This window comes from Neodiprion virginianus, chromosome 3, assembly GCF_021901495.1.
Source record: "Neodiprion virginianus isolate iyNeoVirg1 chromosome 3, iyNeoVirg1.1, whole genome shotgun sequence".
Classification (NCBI taxonomy): domain Eukaryota; kingdom Metazoa; phylum Arthropoda; class Insecta; order Hymenoptera; family Diprionidae; genus Neodiprion; species Neodiprion virginianus.
The window spans coordinates 2820253-2843046 of NC_060879.1; the positions used below are offsets into that span (position 1 = coordinate 2820253).

At 39.1% G+C, this 22794-nt stretch overlaps 2 protein-coding genes across 2 annotated transcripts; one reads left to right on the plus strand and one right to left on the minus strand.

The window, feature by feature from the left end:
* Nucleotides 1–920: 920 nt before the first annotated feature.
* On the plus strand, nucleotides 921–19867 carry LOC124301642 (fatty acid synthase). The gene is made up of 10 exons (XM_046756973.1): nucleotides 921–1236; nucleotides 10348–10551; nucleotides 10711–11064; nucleotides 11155–14309; nucleotides 14397–14850; nucleotides 14959–15322; nucleotides 15436–16922; nucleotides 17026–17963; nucleotides 18075–18311; nucleotides 18417–19867. Exons 2-10 carry the CDS (start codon nucleotides 10443–10445, stop codon nucleotides 18516–18518), a joined length of 7200 nt encoding a protein of 2399 aa, XP_046612929.1. The 5' UTR covers nucleotides 921–1236; nucleotides 10348–10442; the 3' UTR covers nucleotides 18519–19867.
* On the minus strand, nucleotides 19077–22536 carry LOC124301643 (2-oxoglutarate and iron-dependent oxygenase domain-containing protein 3-like). The gene is made up of 5 exons (XM_046756974.1): nucleotides 22266–22536; nucleotides 21482–21919; nucleotides 21149–21302; nucleotides 20859–20985; nucleotides 19077–20751 (listed from the first exon to the last, which is right to left on the minus strand). Exons 1-5 carry the CDS (start codon nucleotides 22385–22387, stop codon nucleotides 20597–20599), a joined length of 996 nt encoding a protein of 331 aa, XP_046612930.1. The 5' UTR covers nucleotides 22388–22536; the 3' UTR covers nucleotides 19077–20596.
* Between the last annotated feature and the right edge of the window lie 258 nt (nucleotides 22537–22794).

The window sequence follows — 22794 nt, forward strand, 5'->3', positions numbered from 1 at the left end:
AAAAAAAAAAATCCATTCGAAAGATTTTACGATATATTATTGCTACGGGAAAAATGCTTGGTATAGGTGGGAGAAACAAAAAAATAAACAGAAATAAGGAAAAATTTCAAATTTTCCGTGAATATAACGTGTAGGATACGATACAGGTGTACATACATCTGTAGCGAGTCCTCAGTATAATCACGCCACATTCGACATTACGTATCTATATACGCGCGCTTTATAACCTTATCGCCGGGTATATCACTTTTCTGAATTCGTACAATATCCATACGTATATACGTATAATATTTCTTATATTTCGATCACGTGTAGCTCACGTAAGCATGCGAATAATAAGCGTTAGAGCGAACACGTTGTGCGGGTGTCCAAATTGCGCGTGCGCACGTTGTGTATTTGTTAATCGCAAAACGAGGACCTCATACGACGAATCCGACAAAAACTGCACGCGTGTTACATCACGTTAGAGGGAAAATAAAGAAAAAAAATTATTCCGTATCGAAGTCGTCGAAGAAATGAGAATTAGAAGTAAATTAATATAAAAAAAAAAGAAAAGAGCGGGAAAAAAACAGAAGAAATTAGGAAAGAACGATGATTGGACGTCGGCTAAGCCGAGCAGCACGTGACCGACGTATGAAAGAGACGAGAGACAGACCCGCTGGTATCGCAAGTGTGTCGCAAAATCCGGAAGAAACACCGCGCCTGGATTGAATTCGGAGTCGGATGGCAATGCGCGCGGCGATTCACGCCGTTTTTCCAGTGAGTCGCTGCGCCGCCCGGCCGCCTCGCTGATCCTCGAAACGGCGCATGCGCGTTTTGCTCCGGCTCTCCGATTGGTCGGCATCACATGGGCTGATGTCAGACCACAGACAGGGGCCGCAATTCGATAATAAAGGCATCCTCGCCGAAAAGATCTTAGCTAGTCCATACCGAGGCGTCGGGCCGCTCGTACGAGACATTATTATTATTACAAAACATACGTCCAAATTATTGTTTATATATAATTCTTAAACAATATTATAATACAAAATTATTATTAATATAAATGCTGTAATTATCATACCTCGTCGTTAATTAAACATCGGTTTGTTAGTGGGACTTAGATTAATTTACGTATGTACGTAGAACCATACGTACCGTATTAAATGAATAAATAAATAAATAAATAAATAAATATCCACAACCGAAAATCTCGCTACGTATAATACGACACACAGGATTATATCGACGTGTTCGGTGAGTTTGTGACAATCGTTATTACTACTATCGTTCAAGTTATAAAATGTCACTGTTTTTTCATCTACGTTTCGCTAATTTACACAGATTCTTACGTCTCGATAATTATTACGATCGACGTTCTCGAAACTCTAAAATTATTCGTTAATTTTGTTGTTGTTATTATTATTATTATTATTATTTCTTTCACCATTCCACGTACGTATCGTAGAGGCTTTGAATGAAAATAGGATAGATGAATTAGGCCGTAAAAAATGATAGGAGATGATAGAATAAAAGAAAAAATGAAAACCCTGAAACATTACACCGCGTTCGCCTCGTGTCGAGAGAGAGAGAGAGGCTAGGCGCCTAGGACACGTCATTATGATATCAGGGTTGCATTTCAACGCGCAGTTTTGTGTATAACAGTTTCTCTTTAATTAATCGTCACGCGTGTACGGTCTGTGTGAAATAGGAAAACCATAGATGATGGAAAAAAGATAGGATGGGTAAGAGATAAGGATAAGAATAGAAAAAAAAAAAAACAAATCATAGAGAAAAAAAACAATTCACATATCCGTTCGTGTAACGCGCGGCGATAAAAATTTCCTCTATCGAACCGGCGGTGGATTACACGCACGTTTGTGCATACGTGTATGTATATATATATATATATATATATATATACAAGTGTTTACACATATGTATACTATATAGGTTGAACTTGCTTCGGGGAATGTCGATTACGCAGATTTGAGAATTCTTTTCTCTCTCTCTCTCTCTCTCTGTATGTGATAATAAGTCGTAGCTACCGAAGCGTGACGTCCGTTTCCTAAGGAGAGTTTACAAAAGCCTTCGGCCGAACGTTGTTTAAACATTTTAATCGTTTGCTTGTACGCGCCTACATATACATGTGCTTTTTAACGATCGGTGATTAGAATTAAAAAATAAAACTTCCATTTCCGTCACTATGCGTGCATTTAATTTGACGTTGATAACTCGTTAGGACGTTCCAGTTATTCTCTTGATTTTGATCCAAATAATTGTAATTTTTATTCTTGTCATCTTTCGTATCCGCTCCGGAAGAATTTTACGGCTACGATTTCAACGTTACAATTTTTGTACCGCGCGAAGGTACCGGTGGGGAAGAACACGAGGCGAAGTTAGTCGCGAAAGGTGGTCCGTTAGAATCGACCTGCAACGGGGAAACGGAAACACTGTTAGTAGCGAAATCACGGACTTATGGACGGAGTTTTTCCCTGCGGTGATGCGGCGAAAGACGGAAGGAAAATCAGACCCGTCAGCCGTCTTGATTAGCTGAATAGATATACGTATAACACGGATGTGCACGCACGTGGAGTTTGTTTGTTATTATTGCATAGGTTAGGTCTGAAGGTAGCCGATCACGGACTGAGAATTCAGAATAATACAACATGCCTTATCGTGTAGCGCTTAATTGCAAAAACGCAAAAACAATGCGAGGTCGAAGTATATATAGAGAATAAGGCTATGTGATACCAAGCAATGTATTCGTATCTATGTTCATTCAAGTTTTCCAAAAAATATTGAGAGGCGTAGGATACGGCTTGATACGACAGGGTTGACGAACACAGGTGTACCAAAGTATGCTTATTTATGTTGATGTCATTTCTGTCTGTCGAACATCTGCCTTCAAAGTTAGGCTGAAAGACGATGCTATTCCAAATGTGATTTCAATTCATAGTTATTGAATACAAATATATTTCATCGTGTGAATATAAGTCATTTATTTATGTAGGTTCTATAGGCTGGTTCCATTTCAAACCACCAAGCTAGGTCGGGACGAAAAATTGAAACGACTTTTAAAGAAGAAGATAAAAATACGCACATTTTGAAAAAAAAATCACTCAAATCCGTTAATTCGTTGATAAGTTATAGCACTTTAAAAAAAACAGTAAATTTACGGTTTCTGTAACAACGAGTTTTTGACAAAAAATGGTAATAGCCGTGCAGAGATGAAATTTTTTTAAAGCAAAATGACCAAATATGCGTCCCCTTAAATTACCCAAAGAATCATGTAAATTATTTACAAGTCGTTTGAATTTTTCGACCCGACCTTGCTTGTTGGTTTGAAATGGAACCAGCCTATATGTAAACAATAATTTACGAATTATTCAACGCGATGTTTTCTGTTCATTCTGTCATTGTATTATCTTTTTTTTTTGGTTTTTTTTTCAGTATACATTTATACTCTGTATTATTCTGGTTCTACGTACAGGTAAGCACCTGTACTTTGCTTTGCTTTGCAACTCTGTAGAATGTACGCCGGAATTAAAATTGGATTAAAAAAGAAAATGTGCTTACCCGCACAGTTTCTTATAAAAAAAGAATTGAAGCTGTGTTCGTACATACCTACCTATACAGTTCGAGGAAATAGTTTACGGCAACTATCTGTCCGAAAGACTAATACCGCCTAAAGTTAATCGTGTAAACGTGGCGCTCGAAAACTTGGCTCGTCAATACGGCCGACGTTCTATCTCGTGTACTCTCCCCAAGGCGCATATATTCCTCGTCATCAAATACTTACGCTTCGTCCATAAGTCCGCGAGCGAAATGAATGGAACACCGGTGAAGAAGTCCGATGGAGAAGACAACCGTTATTAAGGGGTTAGGTGGGTTTCAAAAGCTCAAAATAGGTACATTTTTATGAATTTTTTTTTACTTAATCAACAGAATATTTCATTCCATCAATTTAACACATAAAAGATACATATTTCATAAGTAGTTTGTCAAATTTTCATTGAAAAATATTGAAAATTAAGGCGTGGACACGTCGTCTGCTATGACCCTTCAAAAAAAAGTTCTCTCGGCGTAGTCAGGATAACTCATGACAGATTCATCTGAAATGCAAAAACCAAAAATTTTCTGTTAGTAGATGTTTAAAACTCGTACTTGGACGAAGGAAAAAAAAAAAAAACAAAAATTACATTTTTGGCGGTGTTGAAAACAAAAAACCCTTATTTTGAGTAAAATTTGCACCCTTCATGGCCTTGAAAAATTACTTGGAATAGAAAAAAAAAAAAATTCCTTCGTTCAAGTACGAGATAATGTTTTTTTAAAGAAGTGTGCAAAATTTGAAAGAGATCGGTTCATAAGTTTTCGAGAAATCGTGACTACCGATTTCGAAAATGTAGTTTCGAGAAAAACGCGATTGAAGATTTACATTCAAATAACATGTAAATAATCGTACTTACACCGTATAATGATGCAAACCCATGTTTTTTCCACGTGCCATCACCTGACACGGTAACATCTGTCGTATCTTCAACATTATTTTCATCACACGTTAATTTTTTTTCTTGATTTGCAGCAGACAACAAAATTGATTCGGCAACAGTTATGACGCACTCATGTATTTTATCAACATAAAAATTGTACGTTGATGCATTCAAGAATTAGGAACTTATATCCATCAAACCACAGAATTTTTTACATCCGGCAAGTCCTAAGCCTAGTATTCGCATCACAAAAATAAACGAACAATAGCTAAGCAGCTGCCTCGATATATCTGCCTCTATATACCTGCGTCACGCTCGGTTATAGCCTGATAGGTGAAACATCCAAAGGCTATATCTTTTAGAATATGACTCGGATCGTTTTAAAATTTTAAAGGAATATTCTCAACATATTCAATTATAAGATAAGCAAAAAAAAAAAATTCGATTTTTTGAAATTTTGAAACCCACCTAACCCCTTAAACAATGCTCTCCGTCTCTTCCGCAGGACAATGCCGTTCCTTGTTCGCGGTGTCCAGTGGTCCTGGAAAAATGCTTGAATTTTTTTTACCAGACACCACGTTATTTTAAGTCCCCATATCGATGAAAACCTTTTCAATGTTAGTGGTGCAATAAAGTCTGGCAGCTAATCATTTTCCCGCCGCGCTTATTCAACTCGATCACTTATGCATTCAAATGCAAAGCGGGTTTCTACGCCAAGTGAATTTTACTGTATACACTTTCAAGGTTACATCTATAATTCATTTTAGAGACTAAATTAATGACGAAAATTTTCACATCATTCTAATCAAACTGTGATCATCACACGTTGTATCGCAGATACATTTCTAGGCCGGATTTCAATGTTAAGTGCGAGTTGACGTCAAGTCTCGATGCGTTTCACGCATTTAACATTCGCTCTGCCGCGGGCGGCGATAAAAGGTGCCTGCCTTATCGACCGAGTTTCTAATTATCGAAGAATGTTAATCATTCGTTTTCTCTTGTTACTCACGAATTCCTTGAAAGTTAATACGAACGCTGACCAAACATAGACACGTCAATGATACGAACGGCATGCAGCGATGAACGGATTACGCGTTTCGTACTTCGGCAACTTTTCACTCTTGAAAACGGCAAGATATATTTTCACTATCGTATCTAGACTTAAAATATGAAAATGTGGTCAGAAACGTGGAAATTATATAATAGTTCGATTTAGACCGAAAGATCGTATGTATTGGTAGATACGACCTTCTGCTACTGATTCAACCATAAAAACTTATCTCGACTAATTCCATGAGGTTATATCTGCAAAAAAAATGTTTCTTTTTTACTTTTCCGGTTCAAATATAAATTTGTCAACTAAAAAAAAATTGAAAAAAATCATCTACTACGGTGATTGCAAAAGTGCGTAACTGCCGAAAATTCCTACCGTTTCGATCATTTACTATTTGGATAATAGACAATCAGAAAATCGACATTCTCACTGTATAAATATGTTGGTTTCAATCGTTTACGCGTTTCTGCGGTTTTTACAGCAATTCAAAAGAAAAAAAGTTTGAATTTTCGCAGATTTCAACTTATTTATACGTTTCAGTAGTTTTTAGAGCTTTTGCCGAAAGAAAGAAAAAACGTGGAGCTCGCGACTATTTGTTTGGATTTTTTTTTTTCACGTACTTATTAACGGAAACAGGTCGCATCTGCCTAACGTACGACATTTGGTTTTTATATATTGTCAAACGTTTGATTTCGTTTGAATTATACGTTTTAATCATTTTCGGAGATAATGGTGATTGAAAAAAATAGAAACAGAAGAAAAAAAAAAATTATACGCCCTTTTTTCACTCAAATCGTATTTTTGTCGGTTACGACTTTATGCCATTAGACACGCGATGTGTGTAATAATTTTTTGACGCCTTGAAAATTCGTATCGAATGTTTTCTCGCATATTGCAGATTACGTACATACATGTCGAACTTGCGGATACAAATAACTGATGACCGACTCGCTAATAGATAAACTTGAAGAGTAAATTTACTCCCGCTTCTTCTTGTCACTAAACTGTCCGAATCCTTCCAAGGTGTGATGATATTTCCTGCGATCGAAGTACACATGCTGAATTTATAATCAAACATGCAGACGTTGCATGTTATTATTGGTTCATTAAATAGATAAATAAATAAAAAATTTATAAATAATTTCTCTTTTTATACTGTTTCTATTTTTCACAGGCAAGAATTTAAATCACGTACTTTACGCTATCAAATCAAATGAAATCGGAATCAGCAATTTTTTTGCGATATTTTTCGCGTCTAATTCATCCTCAATCAGAGTTTTGACGAGCATGGGTTTTATTCTTCTTTTTTTCCTTTAAATATGACTCTTTTCGAAGTATTAGAATAATTCACGATCGTGGTCATCGCGAGATGATGGCTTTCGTTTATGTTCGCTTCTTAAATATTCATAACATTTACTTTTTGTATGATTTTTGCTGATTTACGCGGGGATATATTTGAGCACATGTTTCGAAGCTATAACGTATAACGTACTCGCCAGTAATGTACGAATAATTTGCACTCCTAAGAAGACAAGTTACGTCGGGTTTCTTTTTTACATTTCTTTTTTGCTCTTGCGCGTCTCTTATTTCTTCGTTTGTTTTGACGTAGATGTTAATTTTCTTACACGTTCTAATTATACGCTAAGGCAATGATATTCTTTTACCGAAAAAATTAACCGCGCTTTAAGTACATACTTGTATAATTCCTTGCTAACGATAATGAAATGAATAGTAATAATAATAACAACAACCAGCAACAATAATAATAGTGAAATCGACACGCTTATAAATGAAATGAAATGAAATCAAATGTATATTTTTCCCGCAAGATATTGCGAATCTTTTGTGTCTTGTTATTTCTTCCAAAAGCGCGTATAGATATTCAATATATTTAGGTGTGACTATGGAATACCTTGATAATCAGAAGTAAGAATGATAAAAAGTCGATTGGAGTAAAATACAATTCTCGTCGACTTCAAGTATTGCATCGAATTAAACAAAAGAATGATATATCGGTTGATTATAATGAAAAGGACGTATGAATCATTATTTAGTTCTCTTTAAATTTGACTAAAGTCAGAAGTTCGTTTAAGCTTTTAACTTTGTCGTAAAACTTGACTTTTTTTTACGCATACGCCTTTATGATTCTAAGCCCGTGATATGTAGGTCATTTGTTGTATAAGTTGAAAGCAAAGAAAAAACAGATTTCAGTGTCATAAAAATTAAAAATCCGACGATTACGGCATTGACCGAAGAAAAATGTCCTCGAACGTTTTAACGTAAACATTTACTATCGCGTTGTCATTTTATGTGTCAAATGTTTAACTCTTTAACTGAAAATACCTTTTCACTTGTAATCGGAAGAATAAGTGAAAAGAGAAAATGTCACGTTGTTTGTATTATACATAGCTGCGTTAGAAATGTGAGCCTCGGGGCGAAATAAATGACCATTTGAAACGATCGACAGCTGTTTATGTCCATTATTACAGCGTCTACCGTTTTACCGAAATCGAAATATATTTCTCTCTGTACAACAGTGTGAAAACAGATGTACGTATAATCATACAGACGATCGACTCTGCTTCTATAATCGACGAAACATAATTTGTAATCTCACGATGACGATGCAGGATGCTGTGTTTATCAATCCTTGGGATACAGCGAAGCATCTACGTCGAATATAAAATGCGATTTAGTCGATGGTCGGTACCAGTAATGCTTACCGGAGTAATTATTAATGGGCATGTATTTGTGGATTCAAGTGCGTATATATGTATTTTTTTTTTCTTTTTACCCTTTAAATTGCTAATTACACAAGCCGAGTGCCGATGATATATGGTTTGACGGTTCGGTGCTCCTCACGAAACGTTTATAGCAATGGCAAAAAGATGGAAGATGACAGGAACGCGATAGATGAAGAGACTGGCGAGAAAAAAGAATCACTAAATTATTGATCAGATAATGATGATAGTAACAATAATAATAGTTATAATAAAAATCAAAGTGACAAACGACGACTTTGGAAATGAGTCTCTCATGCGGGATTATGAAGAAATATCCACTCATAGATGTGCGCTTGGATAAAAGTGTTTGGGGATTTGTGCAAAAATTTATCCTTTATGATAATTGAACGTTGGAATTTATAATCATGATTATTACACGTATTATCCGTCAGTCAGTACTTGATAATATTTGGCGAACAAGGTTTAATTTGAAATTAATCGCGGAGCTGCTGTTACTGTAGAACCATTAGAAATGATTGATCGTATACGTATTATAGTCAGTCGTCTCCGATTTTACGTACTTGAACCGTTGAATGTTTTTCCGTTGCAGTATTGCTTCGTACGGAAACGTTGCAAATGTTTCGTTTTCGTATTTAAGTTGAATTTTATTTTCTATGAAACAATATAATATTACTCAATGACGAAGACGTTTGTCACCAATTGAACTCTTGTAAATGGATCAATTCCGTAACGTCAGTGATCTCGAAAGCTTTTAGTAGTTATTCATGATCTGTGCGGTAATTTAATTCCGTATATCAAATATTTGTTTAATAAAAATTCGAATGCACTAATTTACTTCTCATTCAATCACCCGAATTTTGCAATATTACGACTGTGTGCGGTTTTCATTACCCTTGCTCCATTTTCGTAACTTGGGTTGTTTGTCTGAGGTCAGACTTAATGAAACGTTCGCAAAGGGCTATTAAAGGAAAGGAATGATTTGCTGTCAGGTTTTCGTTACTTAGCAATGACTTTTAGATAAGTTCAAGTGTATGGAGTTGTCGTATAACTGTGGGTCAATAATTTCCCTTGCTGATTGTCAAGGTAGAGAGATTCATTAGTCAGTGGCTTCAAGGTAATTGCGTTATACTCGCTGTGCATTAGACGAAATCAAAACACTCAAACTGTACTCAATCGAGACAGTGAGAAATACATTTCAATTATCATCATTCCTTCTGTAGTTTCGGATTGAACATCGTTCGAAACGACGCAAGGACAAATTTTTTTTTTTTCTTTTATATTCAACGCGAAACTTTTTTATATATACGAGTCTGCTTGTAGTGAAAGATGGTGAATTTTATTTGATTTATTGCTTTTATAATTCTTACAATTCCAGGCACAACCGAATTCACTCCATAATTTCATTTCATCGAATTTACTTGTTACGTTCGTATTTACGCAACATTTTGTACGAGCATGCTTATCGTTCATCTTATATTCAATTGACGACAGTATGTTAATTTAATTTGAAACATTATGCCACCTTTTTCTTTCTTGTCGGGATATTTAAAAATTATGCAACGATCAAAGTTTCGTACGACTTGGTACATTACTGTGTATCTCATTGCGTCGATTAAAACACACGAGTATTATGATGATGTGGCAAAAATTGTAGCTTCAATTTTAATATTACATATACATCAATTTTGTTTTACATTTGTTTCTGGTAATCTTGAGGTCACATCGTTGTTCGTACCCGAGGTTCTCTTAGCGCAGCAGAATCATGTCAGAAGCTTGCCTCGGGCAACCGGTCATTGGAAAATTGCTTCATGCTTTCAATTGAGATAACTTAATGAACTATTGACCGTCTAGGAGCAAATGTCAACGCTTACAGTGTCAACTCGAGTAATTGAATTTTACAGCTTACATTAGACGCTCAAACATGAACTAATTGTTGCTTGTTATGTTTGGTTGTACACTATTTTTTTTTATTCTCTTACCTTAAATCAATAAAATTTTCATTCTAAAAACGTGTGTTTCACCTCTGTCACTGGTGTTACAATGATTATTTATTACCTTTTTACTCTCTATGTTTCAGCCTTCCTGTCCACAAGGCTTGCTAGTCTGATAAATTCCGCACAACATTGATCAAGTTTTAAATTTCGATTTTCACGTATAAACACTTGGTTAAAAATGCCTGCCAGATTTGAAAGCGTTAATAGTCCAGTCGTGCGGGAATCGATAGTGACTAACGGGAGTGGATACAGCCTTGATGAGGATATAGTTATCACTGGTTTTTCAGGTACGTAATAATTTTAACCGGGACGAATTACTGCTGTGAAAACGTTAGACATGTCTAGATCGATTATTGATTCTACAGGGCATTCGATCCGTGTGTTTCTAATATAAACATTTACCCGTTGAATTGAATTGATGAGTACTGTGAATATTTTATTCGCAGGTCGCTTACCTGAGTCATCGAACATCGAAGAATTCAAACAGCAATTATTCGATGGAATCGATTTAGTCACTGACGATGAACGTAGATGGCCTTCCGGCCTTCACGGGCTTCCAACACGAACTGGCAAGCTTAAGGATTTGAAATCTTTCGACGCCACATTTTTCGGCGTACACGCCAAACAAGCGGAAGTCATGGATCCTCAACTAAGGATGCTGCTTGAATTGACTCACGAAGCGATCGTTGACGCTGGTATAAACCCGACAGAAGTTAAGGGAACCAAGACTGGTGTTTTCATCGGTGTTTCAGACTCCGAATCGGATGAATTTTGGACTGCTGATCCCGATCTAGTTAACGGTATGTATATTTTCACAGCGAAACGTCGACGACATGAAGCTAGAGTTTCGTAAAATTGAGTCTTGAACTCGTAAACGGTTGTCGTTACAGGATACGGATTGACGGGATGCTGCCGTGCTATGTTCCCAAACAGAATCTCCTACACATTTGACTTTAGCGGTCCGAGTTTTGCAGTCGACACAGCGTGTTCCTCTTCTCTTTACGCTTTCAATCAGGCTGTGGTAGCTATGCGTACTGGACAATGCGATGCAGCCATTGTTGGCGGTGTAAACTTAGTTTTAAAACCGACAAGCTCTCTCCAGTTTCACAGACTGAACATGTTATCGCCCGAGGGTATGTGCAAAGCTTTCGACGCATCGGGCAACGGCTATGTAAGATCAGAGGCGGCGGTTGTTCTCTATCTTCAAAAATCTACGAGCGCCAAACGAGTTTACGCCACCGTTGTAAACTCAAAGACCAATACGGACGGCAACAAATATCAAGGTATCACTTTTCCAAGCGGGGCTATGCAGAACGCGCTTATGCGAGAAGTGTACAACGAGGCTGGCATAAACCCTGCGGATGTGGCTTACGTCGAGGCGCACGGAACCGGAACGAAAGTCGGTGATCCCCAAGAAGTTAACTCCATCGCCGATCTATTCTGCAAGGATCGAAAGTCCCCGCTGTTGATTGGATCTGTTAAATCCAACATGGGTCATTCCGAGCCAGCTAGTGGTCTGTGCTCGATCGCCAAGGTTCTGATTGGCATGGAGGCAGGCGTTCTGCCTGGCAATTTGCATTACAAGAGCCCCAATTTGGACATACCTGCGTTGAGCGACGGAAGATTGAAAGTCGTCGATAGAGCCACTCCTTGGAACGGAGGTCTCGTTGCTATCAATTCGTTTGGATTTGGGGGAGCCAATGCTCACATCGTTCTGCGCAGTAATCCGAAGCCGAAACTTTCGCCAGTGCTGGATGTCAAGCTACCAAAAATTGTTGCCGTCTCTGGAAGGACGAAAGAGGCTGTAGACTCGTTCTTGGACAAGGTTAAGGAGAACGAACAGGATGACGAATTCATTGCACTGGTGCAAGATTTACATGCCACCAATATTCCGGGACATGTATATCGCGGATTCCAAGTTCTTGGAAACGAAAATATCCGCGAAGTTGACGAGTTCGTTAACGACAAACGACCGATTTGGTATGTCTTCTCAGGAATGGGCTCCCAGTGGCCTGGAATGGGCCGGGAATTATTCAGGATCGAAACTTTTGCTAGGACAATGCAACGTTGCGCCGACGCGCTCAAGCCTGAAGGTGTAGATCTGATGGATTTGATTCAAAATGGTACTGAGGAAACGTTTGAAAACGTTATGAACGCCTTTGTGGCCATTGCTGCGATCCAAGTTGCCCTTGTAGACGTTTTGACTTCTATCGGTATTCATCCAGACGGAATTGTCGGTCATTCCGTTGGAGAGCTGGGCTGTGCCTATGCCGATGGTACTTTTACAGCTGAACAAACGGTGCTGGCAGCTTATTGGCGAGGAAAGTCCATTCTGGAGGCTGCATTGCCTGAAGGCGCTATGGCGGCGGTTGGGTTGAGCTGGGAAGAGGCTAAAAACCGTTGCCCCAAGGAGATCTCACCCGCTTGTCACAACAGCGCGGATTCAGTGACGGTTTCCGGACCGGTAGAAGCAGTTAAGAAATTTGTAGCCGAACTAAAAAAGGAAGAAATCTTTGCAAAGCTAGTAAACAGCTCAGGCTGCGCCTTCCACAGCAAATACATATCGGCTGCTGGTACCAAGCTGCGAACTTCGCTGGAAAAAATCATTCCAAGTCCTAAGCAGAGGAGTCCAAGGTGGATCTCTAGTTCCATTCCTGAAGTGGCTTGGGGAACACCTGTTGCTCAATTCAGCTCCCCTGCCTATCACGTCAACAATCTATTATCTCCGGTTCTATTCCAAGAAGCTCTTGCCCATGCCCCCGACAATGCGATCACCATTGAAATCGCACCCCACTGCTTACTGCAAGCCATTCTGCGCAGATCCTTGAAACCGACGGTGACCAACATCGGTCTTCACAAACGAGATCACTCAAATAATATTGCATTCCTTTTCAACAACATTGGTAAAGCGTTCAATGCGGGCGCGCAGCCTAAACTTGCCAAGTTTTATCCGCCTGTCAATTATCCGGTCGGGCGTGGTACACCGATGATCAATTCACTGATTCGGTGGGATCACACGACTGAGTGGAGCGTAGCCGATTTCTCAGGGAAAGGGGCACGTACCGGAGAAAGTGTGATAGAAGTTGATTTGTCCAAGGAGGGTGACGCCTATTTGGCAGGACACACAATTGACGGTAGAATCTTGTTCCCTGCTACCGGCTACCTGACCCTGGTGTGGAAAACTTTTGCTAAGATAAGGGGTGAAGATTTCGAAAAGTTACCTGTCATTTTGGAAGATGTCCAGTTTCACAGAGCGACGATAATGCCAAAAGAAGGATCCGTCAAGTTCTTAATTAATATTTTCGACGGTACCGGTGAATTCGAGATTTGCGAGGCCGGCTCAGTCGCGGTTTCCGGGAAAATAACCGCCGCCGAGAACGTGGAAAAACAGCAACTTAATTTGCCAACCCCAGTGGCTAAAATTGATTCCGAACTGTTGGAACTGAACACCAGTGACGTGTACAAAGATCTGAGACTGCGTGGATACGATTATAACGGTATTTTCCAAGGAATAAAATCGTCCGACAATAACGGAGTATCCGGTAAACTTTTGTGGGACGATAATTGGGTATCTTACATTGATACTATGCTGCAATTCAGTATTCTGGGTAAAGATACGCGCGATTTGTACCTGCCGACTCGACTCCAGCGAGCCATCATCAATCCGTCCCACCACAAAGAATTGGCATCAAAACTTTCAGAGAAGGAAGGATTGCCAGTCTACTCGTATTCCAACCTCGACGTTATCAAGTCTGGAGGAATTGAACTCCGTGGTATGAAGGCCTCTCTCGCACCAAGAAAACAACAGACTCAGGCAGCACCGAAGCATGAACGCTACACCTTTGTACCCTACGAAAATACCCAGTCTGTTGTTGAGGATCCAGACAAAGCTAAACAGTACGCTATGACGGTTCTTTTACAAGTTGTGCGTGAAAATCTCGGTGGACTTAAAATCAAGGCTGTCGAAGTCGCCGGCGAACGTGCTGCCGAGGCACTTCTGGTTCCACTGGTCTTGGACATCTTGCAATCTGAGCCAATGCTGACTGTGAGTACATCTGAAAATTTGATTAGTGTTTTTACTCTCTTTTGAGCTTTGAATTACTCCGGTATATGAATTACTCTGAAATTTCAGGTCGACTTGCAAGTCGCTTCGACCTCTCCGGACAGTTATAACTCAGTCCTGGAGCAATGGGCAACGAAATGCGTAGCTCGTGACGTTTCGACTAGCCCAGCGGGTCAAGATTTGCACCTCATTTTAGCGGCAGACTTACTTACCAACAAGAATTCAACCATTCTAAATAACTCTGCCGCTGCACTCAAGCCCGGCGGTTTTGTCGTTTTGGAAGAGACCGGTAAACTTGATACTGCTATACTGAAGAACAGCGGTCTTGTATTTGTTGCAAAGCAACTGACGGTTGGAAAGAGCTACGTTCTTCTGAAGAAACTGGACGAACAAAAGAAGCCACTTGTCATTAAAATTACGCAACAAAACTTCTCCTGGGTTGACAGTGTCAAGGCAGCCCTTGTCAAATCTGAAAGTGAAGGTCAAAAAATTCTGCTTGTTGGTCAAGGCGAACCAACGCTTGGTATGTAGTTTGGAGAATATTAAATTTGAGCATGGTTTCTGCCATGAAGTTTGGTTTCTTTTGCGAACGATCATTACCGTGGATACTCATCATTATTTCGTCTATTAGGTCTAGTTGGTCTGATGACTTGCATCCGCCAAGAGGCTGGAGGAAACAACACCCGGTACGTGTTTCTACAGGATAAGAAGGCACCTGAATTCTCACTGAAGACTGCTATTTACGCTGATCAATTATCCAAGGACCTTGTTTCCAATGTCCTGAAGGGAGGGCAGTGGGGAAGCTACCGCCACTTGCGACTTGATCAACAAAACGACAGTTCGTCGCTCCAGGTTGAGCATGCCTACATCAACACGCTTGTTAGAGGTGATTTGAGCAGCTTGAAATGGATCGAAGGACCGCTGAGCTACTATCAGCCAGAAAAATACCCCAAGAATGAATTCTGCAATGTCTACTACGCTCCTCTGAACTTCAGGTATACTTTTTTGTCATCCATACTTCAACCATTTATCGCGGAAACCTAGATTCCGTGTTAGAGGATTTTACAAAAATATATGAAATCATAAAGTAGCGAATCTTGATTTTCAGAGACATAATGCTGGCGACCGGAAAACTGACGGCAGATTCTCTCCCCGGTGATCTGGCTGGGCAAGACTGCATTCTTGGTCTTGAATTCGCGGGTCGTGATTCAAAGGGAAAACGGGTCATGGGAATGATCGCTGCTCGTGGATTGGCAACGACTGTATTAGCTGATCCAGGATTCATGTGGGAAGTACCTGACAAATGGACCCTGGAAGAGGCTGCGACCATCCCGGTTGTGTACGCGACCAGCTATTACGCCCTGATTGTTCGAGGCCGCATGCGTCCTGGTGAAAGCGTGCTGATTCACGCCGGTACCGGAGGCGTGGGACAAGCCAGCATTTCAATTGCTTTGCACGCCGGTTGTAAGGTATTCACAACTGTAGGCTCGCAAGAGAAACGCGATTTTCTGAAAAAGACGTTCCCACAATTGACGGATAAGAATATCGGCAACTCGCGAGATACTAGCTTCGAACAGTTGGTACTCGCCGAGACGAATGGACGCGGTGTTGATTTGGTGCTGAATTCGCTTGCTGAAGAAAAGCTGCAGGCAAGCGTTAGGTGTTTGGCTAAACATGGAAGGTTCCTTGAGATTGGGAAATACGATTTATCCAAAAACACCGCTCTCGGTATGGCGTTCTTCCTCAAGAATACCAGTTTTCATGGTATTCTTTTGGACGCGTTGTTCGACACCGATTCTTTCGAGAAAAAGGAGGTCGTTCGACTCGTTAATGAGGGAATCAAAAACGGCGCCGTTAGACCGCTACCGTCGACCGTATTTTCCGAACAGCAAATTGAACAGGGATTCAGGTACATGGCCTCAGGAAAACATATCGGTAAAGTTCTTCTCAAAATACGTGATGAGGAGAGCAAGAAGGTCGTACAACCGAGTCTGAAGACAGTCGCCGCCATTCCACGAACCTATATGAATCCAGACAAGTCTTATCTTCTTGTGGGTGGTTTAGGAGGATTTGGTTTAGAATTGGCCAACTGGATGATAACCCGTGGAGCAAAGAACATCGTGCTTACTTCTCGCTCTGGGATCAGAACCGGCTATCAAGCTCTCTGCATTCGCCGTTGGCGGGAAATCGGTGTGAATATTACCGTTTCAACTACGGACGCAACTTCGCCGGACGGAGCTGAAAAACTCGTGAAAGAAGCGCAAAAGCTCGCACCTGTCGGTGGGATATTCAATTTGGCAGCCGTACTGCGCGATGCTATGATCGAGAACTTGACTGACGCTGATTTCAAAACTGTTGCCGCACCCAAAATCGACGCTACCAAGCACCTCGATCTTGCCTCCAGAAAGTTCTGCCCAGCTCTTGACTACTTCGTAGTATTTTCTTCGGTTTCCTGCGGATGGGGTAATGCCGGACAGACTAATTACGGTTTGGCAAACTCTGCCATGGAGAGAATCGTCGAAGAAAGACAAGCCAGCGGATTGCCAGGACTTGCCATCCAGTGGGGAGCTATTGGAGACGTGGGCTTGATCTTAGGTAATTATAAATTTATCCAGATTTATTTTTCTGCTGACTTTGTCACTCATTCATACTGATTTTCAATTTTCTCATGATTTACATCTTATTCTTGAATCTTCAGAAACTATAGGTGGTAATGACACCGAAGTTGGAGGCACACTGCCTCAACGCATGTCCAGCTGTTTGTCAACTATGGACGTGTTCCTTCAACAGCCACACCCAGTTTTGGCCTCCATGGTGCTAGCTGACAAGGGTAAAGCTGGAGACGCTTCGAACCAAGTTGGACTGTTGGAGGCGGTCGGTAATATTCTTGGAATAAAGGACGTGAAAACTGTGAATCCTAACAATACGCTGGCGGATTTGGGAATGGATTCTCTGATGGGTACAGAAATCAAGCAGACATTGGAGAGAAGTTACGATCTTGTATTATCAGCGCAGGAAATCCGAGGTTTGACCTTCGGAAAGTTAATTGAATTTTCTAGCGGGTCGAGCGATAGCGCCGAAGCCGCTAGTCCGGTACCTGATCGGGTAACGGCGGCAGAAGACGCTCCAGACAAGCTGTTGTATCAATTCTCTGGAAACGAGATCATGCCCAAAGAGTCTCTCGTTCAACTCGCGTCGAAGTCGAAGACAGGCACACCGATATTTGTCTTGCACGCTATCGAAGGCGCTGTTACGTCGCTGAAACTTTTGGCAAGCGAACTCAATCGTCCAGTTTGGGGTCTACAGTGCACCTCTGATGCACCGCTCAAATCTATGGCCGATTTGGCCGATTTCTACATCAAGCAAATGAAGACCGTGCAGGCCAAAGGCCCGTATACCATTGTTGGCTACTCGTTTGGTGCCTGCGTCGCGTTTGAAATGGCATTGCAGTTGGAATCGGCAGGTGAACAGGCGATATTGACACTTTTGGATGGTTCACCGGCCTACATCACGTCTCACAGTCAATCGATTGCCAAACAAGTTAACTCGAATCAGCCTACAAACATTGAGAACGGTCTGGAACCAGCTCTGGCTTTCTTTGCCATGCAGTTCAAACCCGACGTCAATTTCGTCAAGGTAAATTTTTACAAGACTCAATTCTGTTTGGATTTCGCGATGTCGGACACGCGTGATTTCAATTTCGTGATTTTGTACGATCGCGGTAATAATTGTAATTGTCATTTACAGGCTTCAGCTGAACTTGAAAATCATCCGACACTGGAAAAGAAATTGGACAAATTTGTAGAGATAGTTGGAAGTACACAGTTCACCGGCGAAGATCTCAAATCTGCTGCCATCTCATTCTTCAGGAAACTTAAAGCTGCGAACTTTTACCAACCTGCTAGCAAATACAACGGACCCATCACATTGGTCAAAGCCAAAGACAATTTTGTCACACTAGAACAAGACTACGGTCTGTCGGAGGTAAGCATCCTGAAATACATCAAGTTAACACCGTGTGTTTATTCAGTCGGGCGGCTCTTTTAATATAGGAAAACTAATACTGATGTTATTTTTATTTCATTGCAGATCTGTAGTCAGAACGTCAGAATTACGGAATTAGCTGGCAATCACAGAAGTATTTTGACCGGCGAGAGCGTTAAAAAAATAGCTGAAATTTTACGACCATAGGTTAATAAGTTATTGATCCGCCCATTTGATTTGATTCTCAAGCACTAAAAGTAGGGTGATTTCATTTATAGGTATCTCTAACACCTATTCATTAGACGTATACTAACAAGCTAAAGTGTTCCCTCGTCCTTCCCTTCTTGAAATCATTCACCCAGTATTATATTAAGGCATTCGTAAACGGAGAAACTTCAAAAATCTATCTAGATCGATCTTTCAATTTGTACGGTCTAAATTTTTTCTCTCTCAGATCTCGTCATCAATTTTATTATTTGAAGAAGAGTGATTGATACAAAAAAAGAAAATTCCTTTTGTATAAAAATCTTTTCCATGATCGAGTTTTTACGCGTTATCATTCATTTCGATTATTATTCTCATTACGTTGTTATAAATATAGGGCATAGGTTAACGTGTAACATACATGTATATTTTTTTTTTTTTTTTATATATATAGATTATTAACGCAGTCGACACTTACGTTATTCGATGTGAATTTTGCATGAGACAGTAGTAAGATTTAGCGGTCTGTAAAGAAACGAAGTGGCATTTTTCTAATTAAGATCTATGAGAATGGTCCAACAGATGGATCCGATTCAAACGACGTGAGCGTGAATTTGATATTTAAACAAGACCATCGGTTCCTAATCTTTCCTAAGGAACACTGATTAAAATGGTTAAGAAGCTTGGAATGAGTTCCTATACGATTTTTTAATAACTCTCAGTGGACAGAGATGTTATTATCAAGTTGTATGAGAAGGATGTATTTATTTTAATAGCATAAATAAATATATGTATATGATAATTCAATCATTCCTGTTGGGCATTTGTATTAAGATTTAGAGTTTTTCGCGAGATTCATGTAATGACCGTATAATTGTTAATGTTTTCAGTTAAGAATATCGTGATTTACTAAATCGGGAGTATATTGTTTTTATATTCGTCGACCGGTGACGCGTGATATTCGCGTGACAAATCAAAAAAATAAAAAACTGTTTTAAACGAAGACATATTCTTGACGTATGAGTACACTCTTAAGTGTAAAATTTATTTCGGTCGCATAATGAAAATAAATTACTCATTTCTTAATCATACTCGCAATGCCCATGCGAAAACTATATGACAAAACGTACAACTTTTATTATAAAGTATGCTTTAACTCTGTGGTATAATATTGCAATACATATAAAACAAAACGTTATTATTTGTATTTTTCAACGTTTCACTCTCTCTTTTTTACTCTCTATATTTCTTGTTGGTTAATTGTGTGTATTAATTTCGCCAATGATAGATTGTCGCATAAATATAATACTAGCTGTACTAATAGAATATGTTTAACATCACAAGTTAAAGAAGAAAAAGACGAAGAAATTCTCATAAATGTATAAGAAAATTCGTTGCATAAATCTTCGTTCACAATAATCAGAATGAGTCTTGCATACGCGCCGAAATGGCCTTAAAAATAGATTTTATTGCGAACGGTTGAATACTATGCAAAAGAATGTGCACAATGTACCCTTGTAGTTGTATATATTATATATTGAAAAATATAATAAATTATTAAATATATCGTAATGGCCAATGATTCAATTCTGTTTAGCAGATTCGTGTGAAATAAGGTCGAAAAAACGTACCATTTTTTTTCGAATACCAGTGTTTTCTTTTTATTATGCGCAATATTTAGGGTGATAATTGAAGTGAACATTACTGAATACAATATGTAGGACAAGTATTTTATTACACAATTAGAATACTACGGTTACATCGGAATGTATTAGATATGTCTTATTACCAATTCCTGGATGGTCTTTGGCGCGGCTATAGTTCAGAGTTAAGTACCAAATAAAAATAAATATTTATATAATTATAAGAACCAAATTGACTTATGATATATTGCAAAGTTGAAGGAATTACGTATCGCTTTTCGATCGATAGTGATGATTAATATTGAGGAATTAATTATCCACTCACCCAAAACACTTGTTAAATATCACTAATTGAATTGTTCTCAGTTTAATACAACGTAGTGATCGATTAATACAAAAAATATTTATAAACCTTGTTAATTGATCGCCCATTCGGGGCTATGTTTTCTTTTTAGCAGGCTGGAATGCAGGATCCGAAATTGAATAATCTGGGTTGCAAGTAAAAGATACAGTCAAGGCGTACCGTGTTCCTGACGTTACCTTCTCGACCTGGTGTAAATTTTCACTTCCTGATGTGAACAGTGATACGCGACCTGTAAATTTAGTTTGGACGCGTGATAAAACATATTCAAAATAGCCTTGATTCGCTTAAAAATTCTATCCTACTTATTTGAATAAAGTATGATTTTAAAAGTGCTACCTTTTCGAGGTTCAACAGTCATGTTTACATTGTTCTTGTCAATGAAAACGAATCTACCACCCTCAAAATCTTTTCCAAAATCATTCAAATATACCAACGATGTGTAGTAAAATGACTTGTAGGTTTCCTGTAAACAGTTTGAAAATGTTTTTCAATAACGTTAGTTTCAGAAGTGCAGAATTAGATAATTTTCATTTAATTTCATCAGTTCCAGAATATACTAACACATTTCCAGATCTATTGCAGTTAAGTTTATTATTTGGTACATCAAGTTTGTAAAATCAAATTACCTTGTCTACATGCGGATGCCAATACTCGTCGTGAATGGTTTTAGCAGGCTCGTTAGTCATTCGAGAAAAGAATGTTGGATGTGTTAAGTAAATATTGTTTGCATCGATTCCAAAATTGTGGGCTACCGTATGCTGTATTTTCGTCCTCACAGCTCTGTAAGAATTGAACATAAAAGGTGAACAATAAGTAAAGTGTAGAATAATTCCTAGCCGATTGTGTCTAACTCTTTTTATCAATTTTATTGCTATTAAAATTTTAAGCTATGTAAACATTCTCAAGCTGCGAATTTCAAGTGAGAATAAACAACCGCGTAAGATCGAAGAACAGCGTACTTGTAAATGGCAAGATCAACGCTGTTGAAAATCTCACGCGCCGCATTCAATGTGTAAATGTTAATCATTCCGGAACCCTTGCTGAGCGCTCCGGAGTGCAAATCGAGTATACTAGCTCCTCCGGCCGAGCCTCCAAAGCTGAAACCGCTCTTTGCAATCCTCAGCAAAACATCTACTTCCGTAGTCGATACCAGTTTGTCTGTGACTACGCGACTGCACTTCTGAGGTGTGCAGTTTGGAAATGTATCCAAATCGGTTTTGTAATCGTCGGAACATTCCACGACTTGGTTCCTACTCAAAAGGACATCCTTCTGTTGGGCCAATGATATCTCTTTGCCATTTTTACTGTTGTACCACACAACGAATAACACGCCAAGTATCAGAATACAGCGTGACCAAACTCGCTGGTACGGAAACGTCACTATCGGCCCGTACTTCCTGTCGAATGAATATTACGTGTTATTAGACGTCGAGGTGAAATCCGAGGTTAAAATGCAATGATTTGGATCCCTGAATCCTACAACCTTATGAGTTGTTTCTTATTATTGATTGGATGCTTCGTAGGTTCTGTAACTTACTATGTTGACTTAGAAAAAAAAAAAACAAACGTAAGACGATGAAAAATATTAATGGGAATATTCTGAATAATAACAACCTGGTCGTGTTCATTGATCTACGAACTAGAAACGAGAAATGGAAGAAAAAAAAATATAAAAATGGAGAAAGAAAAACAAATGGTAAAAATTAAACAAACAGTGTATCATAATGAATGGAATCAACTCACGGTTTGACATTTGAATCGATTTGCTGATCAACTTTTTTAGTAGTTTCAACGACTTTAGATTCGTTTTCTGCTTTAGCCTTCTTTGCATCTTTCCTTTTCACCTTTCTTACTTCTTGTGTCATTTTAATGGATTATTTGAATGATTTTACAAGTCTTTAGTATTCGCCGATAAATTCATGATTTAAGCGTGCCTGCCGCTTGACGCCTTTACGTGTTGTACATTTAAGGAAACCTTTTTTTCCGTTTCTTTTTCTTAGGCTGATTCTGTCTGCCAAGTCGCTATTGCGCTAGAATATTCAGTGGCTCCATCTCTGAGCGCTTGTATCTGACTCTGTACCGTATTTACAGGTATTTTCTCTCTGCATAATGAGAGCAGATATTATTGGTGACTCGTTCCGTTGGTTCCAGTCATTTGTGTCGATTTTCTTCCTTGACGCTGGTCAAAATTTCTACTACTACGAATTTTTACTTACAGAAATTGGAACATTTCGTATTATTTTGTACAAGATTTTTAATATGCATAGTTTTT

Coding starts and splice junctions, on each gene's coding strand:
- LOC124301642 (XM_046756973.1), top strand. CDS start 10,443: ATGCCTGCCAGATTTGAAAGCGTTAATAGTCCAGTCGTGCGGGAATCG. Junction 11,065..11,154: donor TGATCCCGATCTAGTTAACG/GTATGTATATTT, acceptor TTGTCGTTACAG/GATACGGATTGACGGGATGC. Junction 18,312..18,416: donor AAGACTACGGTCTGTCGGAG/GTAAGCATCCTG, acceptor ATTTCATTGCAG/ATCTGTAGTCAGAACGTCAG.
- LOC124301643 (XM_046756974.1), bottom strand. CDS start 22,387: ATGACACAAGAAGTAAGAAAGGTGAAAAGGAAAGATGCAAAGAAGGCT. Junction 21,920..22,265: donor ATCGATTCAAATGTCAAACC/GTGAGTTGATTC, acceptor TTCATTCGACAG/GAAGTACGGGCCGATAGTGA. Junction 20,752..20,858: donor GACTGTTGAACCTCGAAAAG/GTAGCACTTTTA, acceptor CTAAATTTACAG/GTCGCGTATCACTGTTCACA.